This window comes from Larus michahellis, chromosome 25, assembly GCF_964199755.1.
Source record: "Larus michahellis chromosome 25, bLarMic1.1, whole genome shotgun sequence".
Taxonomy (NCBI): domain Eukaryota; kingdom Metazoa; phylum Chordata; class Aves; order Charadriiformes; family Laridae; genus Larus; species Larus michahellis.
This window is the reverse complement of record NC_133920.1, coordinates 1,537,374-1,542,405: the sequence shown is the minus strand read 5'-3', so window position 1 is coordinate 1,542,405 and position 5,032 is coordinate 1,537,374. Positions and strand designations below refer to the sequence as shown.

Below are 5,032 nucleotides of genomic sequence, written 5' to 3'. Positions count from 1 at the left end.
TCCGGCACTGACGGCCCCCGGCAGCGCCGCCACAGACGCCCCGAGGAGGTAACGGGGGCAGAGCTGGGACAGAACCGGGCGTTCGGCTGAGCCGGGCCCCGCGCGGTGCCGTCCCCGGCGATCGCCTCCCCGGCCCTGAGCGCGGTTCGTTGGTTTCCGCAGCGTGAACGGTGACGGGGAAGCGGCTGCGCCGGAGCGAAGCCGGGCCGGGGAGCACGTCCCCAGTCCCTCGCCACAGGTACATCCCTCCTGGCTGCCGGGCAAACGTGGCTGGCTCCCGGCAGCGCCAAAACGCTGCGGTGCCGAGCAGCTCCTCTCGGCGCTGCTTTCCCTCTGTGGGTAAACTTGGCCTTCGGCGTTGGCGCCGAACAGGGGAAAAAATTGCAGGGATTGGGATTTTTGTTGGGACACGGGAGCGATGGCGGCGCCGTCTGGTTTCAGGAAGGACCAGACACCGGCATCGGTGGAGGCGGCAAAGCACCGGAGGCGGCGTCTCTGCCGCAGTCACCCCGGCAGGTGGATTCGGTGCCGGAGGAGACGGGAGAGGATGAGCCGATGGCGAGCACGGAGCAGCATGGAAGCGCCGGTGAAGTGCTGGATGCCGAAACCCAAACCGATGGTGGAACGGGCGATACCGGTGACGGTCCCGAGCGCGGCTGCGCTGCGCTGGTGCAAGGAGAGGCGGCGGCTGGTGGAGAGGTGGCTCTCCCTGCGGATACTCCCGGCAGCACCGGCATGCCGGCGGAGATGCCTGACCCTCACTGTGAAGACGGTAACCGCGGCGAGCGCCCCGGCGGCACCGATCAATGCCAGGAACCGCCGTGTGCCTCTGTCAGCGCCGAAGATGGAGAACCCGGCACCGTATCGGAGAGAGCGGACGGAGGAGAGCACCGGGAATCGGCGGCAGAGGGAGGCAGCGCCGAAGCGGAGAACACCGGTGCTGCCGGCACCCAGGGCGGGAACGTGGCCCCGCGGAAAAACTCGGGAGAAGCCGATGCCGGCCGGGAAGAGGCCGGAGGGGGGGAAACCCCCGCTGCCGGCAGCAGCTCAGCACCGGATCCGGCCGTGCCGGCGGGCGGGAAGAGGGAAGGCGAAGGTCTGGCGGAGGAAGGCGGCGCCGAGCGGCCGGAGCTGCGGGGAGGGAACGGCCTCCGGCTCCCACCGCAGCAGGTAAATCAGCCGCCGTCGCCCGGTTAACGTGAAACCAAAATGCCTGAAACGCCAAACAACCCCCCAAAATGCCCGAAATGCCAAACAAATCCCCTAAAAATCCCCCAAATGCCAAAAACCTCCCCCCAAACACCAAAGAAACCCCTCAAAATGCCAGGAACTCCAAACAAACCCCCTAAAATGCCAAACAAAGCCATGAAAACACCAACCCAATCCCCTGAAACACCCGAAACTCCACACAAACCCCCCAAAACGCCAAACCTACCCCCCGAAACACCAAACCAACCCCTGAAAACACCAGAGAAACCCCCTGAAATACCCGAAACCCCAAACCGACCCCCCGAAACCCCCAACAAATGCCCCAAAATACCCCAAGCACCAAAACCTGCCCCAAACCCCAACCCGACCCCCCCCAAACCCCCTGAAACTCCAAAGCAACCCCCCAAAATGCCCCACGACCCCCCCAAAACACCAAACACACCCGGTAAATGCCCCAAACACACCCGACCGACCCCTCAAAGTGCCGGAAGTAATGGGAAAAGGGCGCAAAGCCCCGGGGGGGCGTGGGAGCGGGGTGGGTCCTGGCTCCCCGCTCACGGTTTCATTGTCGCCTCGATTTTCCCCCCCGCAGCCGCTCCCCGACGCCGAGCGGTGCCACGGAGCCGCGGTGCCGGGGCACGAGCCGTGTGCCGCAGCGGGACGGAGCCGCGCGGAAGAGGTGCCGCCGCCGCTCGCCGAGAGGAACGGGCCGGAGCAGCCGCAGCCCTGGTGAGCCCCGCGCCCGCCCTGCCGCGCTCCCGGCACCGGAGAGGGGGCTGACCCCCTGCTTTTGGGTGAAAATGTCCCGCTTTGGTGAGCGGAAGCGCTGTTTGCCGGCAGGGAGGACGCCAGCGATGTCATCTGCGGCCTCATCCTGGAGCTCTCCAACCTCAAGTAAGCGCCGGTGCCGAATCCGGGGCCGTTTCTCTGGGATTGGGGTTCCGGGACGGCCGGAGGGCGAGTGCTGCGAGGGGACGCGGTGACACGAGGGGCCGTGGGTGACACGAGGGATTGTGGTGACACAAGGGGCCACGGTGTGATGAGGGGCCGTGGTGACACAGGGGTCCCTGGGTGACGTGAGGGTCCGTGGGTGACACAACGGGCTGCGGTGCCACGAGGGTTCGTGGTGATGTGAGGGGCTGCGGTGACACGAGAGTCCCCGGGTGATGCGAGGGGCCACGGCTGCCACAAGGGGCTGCGGTGACACGAGGGTCTGCGGTGACACGAGGGTCCCCGGGTGCCGCGAGGGGCTGTGGGTAATGCGAGGGGCCGTGGTGCGATGAGGGTCCCTGGTGACGCGGGGGGCCGTGGGTGCCGTGAGGTGTCGCGGTGACAGGAGGGTCTGCGGGTGACACAAGGGGCCGTGGGCGCCGCGAGGGTCCGCGGTGACACGGGTGCCCCGCAGCCGCCTGGCCATGAGCGCCCACCGGGGCCTGGGGGCCCTGCGGAAGCCGAGGGGGCGGCGCAGCCGGTGGCCGGTGCCGGCGCCGGGCGGGAGGAGGTGGAAGGAGCCGTAGTGCCGGAGCCGTAGTGCCGGAGCCGGGCCCCGGCGATGACAAAGCCTTTATTAACCAAACCCGGCGTTTCTGCCCGGGCTGCTCCGAATAAACGCCGTCCCTCGCCCAACGTGGAAAGAGCCGGTGAGGAACCCACGGGTGCCGGCCGTCGCGCCATGGGGCTGCCGGGACGGCCAAATCCCGACCCAAATCCCAACAAGCCAAATCCCAACCCAAATCCCAACCCAAATCCCCAGATCTCAACCAAATCCCAACCCAAATCCCAACAACCCCAATCCCGGCCAGCGCCGCCCCCGCCGTGGGGGTGCTGGGGAAAAATCCCCCCTTTTTGGCGTTTTTCTTTTTTTTTTTTTTCCGTCGGCGTCGTGCCGCCACCAAAGCTCCGCCGGGAGGGTGCCGCGGGGCCGCGCCGGGCGGGGAGGGAACGGGGAGAACCGGTGCCGGGGAAAACGCCGTCTCGTCGGAGGTGGGAGCGCCTGGAAAGGAAACCGGGAGAGCACCGGGGCTGCCGGGACCGGCACCGCGCTGCCCGCCGTTAATTAGCACCATGATCCCCTCCGTTAATTAGCGCCGCCATGGGCACCGCGCTGCCCGCCGATAATTAGCGCTAATTGCCCCAAGGAGCTCGCCGTGCCCCGTTCCGGCTCCGTTCCTTGCCCTGTGTCCCCACTGCGGTGCAGGCAGCGGCTGTGGCCCCCGGCGCGGTGCTGCCGGTGCCGCCCGTCCCCGCCCCGCGGAACCCCCAACCCCCCGCTTTGGCCCCATTTTTGGGGCAAACAGCGCGAAAACCCCAGCGGTACCTGCGGGCTCGGCGGCGGCTATTTCTCGTGGCTGTGGCCGCGGCGGTGGCCGGCAGCGTTGGCGCGGGGCGGGCGCCGGCCGTAGACAGAGGCGTAGCCGTGGCGGGTGAGGGGGCAGAAGCGCTTGGTGTGGGCCCGATCCTGGGTGGCCCCGCACTGGGGACAGACGTAACCGCGCAGCACCGGGCACAGCACCCGGCCCCCGGCGTCGCGCAGGCTGTGCCCGCGCCACACCGCCGCCGCCTCCCCGTTCTGCCGGCAGAAGGCGCACGCCCCGGGGCTAGCGGTGGCCTGCGCCGGGGGGGCCGATGATGGGGATGCCAACGCCGGTGGCGCCAGGGCCAATGGTGTCGATGCCCGTGACGCCGATGCCGGTGACGCCAGTGATGACAACGGTGACACCACCACCGGTGACACCAAGGCCGAGGACGCCGATGCCGGTGACGCTGACGCCTGGGATGCCAACGATGATGATGCCAATGCTGGTGATGCCAACGCCGACGGTGCCGATGGCAGTGATGCCAACGCCGACGACAACAATGCCGGGTTTGCCGACGCCGGGGATGCCAACGCCAACGCCGACAATGCCGGGGATGCCAACGCCGACAATGCCGGGGATGCCAACGCCGGTGACGCCAAGGGTGGTGACGCCAAGGCCGACGATGCCGCTGCCGGTGCTGCCGACGCTGCTGCTGCCGGTGCTGCCGATGCCGCCGCGGCCGTGTGGCCGTGGCCATCCTCCCGGCAGGCGGTGGCCAGCGTGGCCAGCGCGGTGGCCAGCCCCAGGTAGTCGCGCCACATGTCGAAGTCGGGCCCCGGCTCCATCCTCGCGCCCCGCGGCGGTGCCGGGTGGCACTGGGCGCTTTCGGGGCGGGTCGCGGCGCTTTTGGGGTGGGTCGGGGCGGTTTTGGGACGGTCGCACCGGCTCCCCCGCCCCCGGAGCCGGCCCGGCTGCCCCACGGCGGCGGGGAGGGGGGGTGGGGGGTGTCTGCGCCGCTTCCCCCCCCCAACCCCCTCCCGGGACCCCCCTCGCCGAATCCCGCCGCGGTTTCGGGGGATCGTCACCGGCTGCTCCCCCCGCACGGAGCCGGATTGGGGAAAAGGGCCGGGATTTGGGGGGAAACGGGGGGGTGAAGCGGAGAAAGCCCCGATCCCGGGGAGAATTCCCCCGAAACGCGGATCTGGGGAGGATTCCCCCAAAACCGGGGTCGGGGGGGGAATCCCCCAAACCTGAATTCCATGGAGAATCCCCCCAAAAGCTGAAATCCCGGGGAGGATCTCCCGAAATCTCAAATCCTGGGAGGAATCCCCCAAAAATCTGAATCCCGGGGAGAATTCCCCCGAAACTCAAACTCCGGGGAGAGTCCCCCAGAAAATCCAAATTCTGGGGAGAATCCCCCCCAAAGCCCGAGTCGTGCGGAGCATCCCCCCAAAACTAAAATTCGGGGGAAAATCTCCCAAAATCTCAAATCCTGGGGGGAACCCCCCCAACCCCTGAATTCCGGG

General features: G+C 68.2%; 1 protein-coding gene across 1 annotated transcript; it reads right to left on the bottom strand.

Annotated features, from left to right (window-relative positions):
- Positions 1-2,826: 2,826 nt before the first annotated feature.
- Positions 2,827-4,640, bottom strand: NANOS3 (nanos C2HC-type zinc finger 3). The gene is made up of 2 exons (XM_074567080.1): positions 3,527-4,640; positions 2,827-3,202 (listed from the first exon to the last, which is right to left on the bottom strand). Exon 1 carries the CDS (start codon positions 4,349-4,351, stop codon positions 3,545-3,547), a length of 807 nt encoding a protein of 268 aa, XP_074423181.1. The 5' UTR covers positions 4,352-4,640; the 3' UTR covers positions 2,827-3,202; positions 3,527-3,544.
- Between the last annotated feature and the right edge of the window lie 392 nt (positions 4,641-5,032).

Excerpts from the sequence above, each read along its gene's own strand:
- NANOS3 (XM_074567080.1), bottom strand. The coding sequence starts at position 4,351 with ATGGAGCCGGGGCCCGACTTCGACATGTGGCGCGACTACCTGGGGCTG.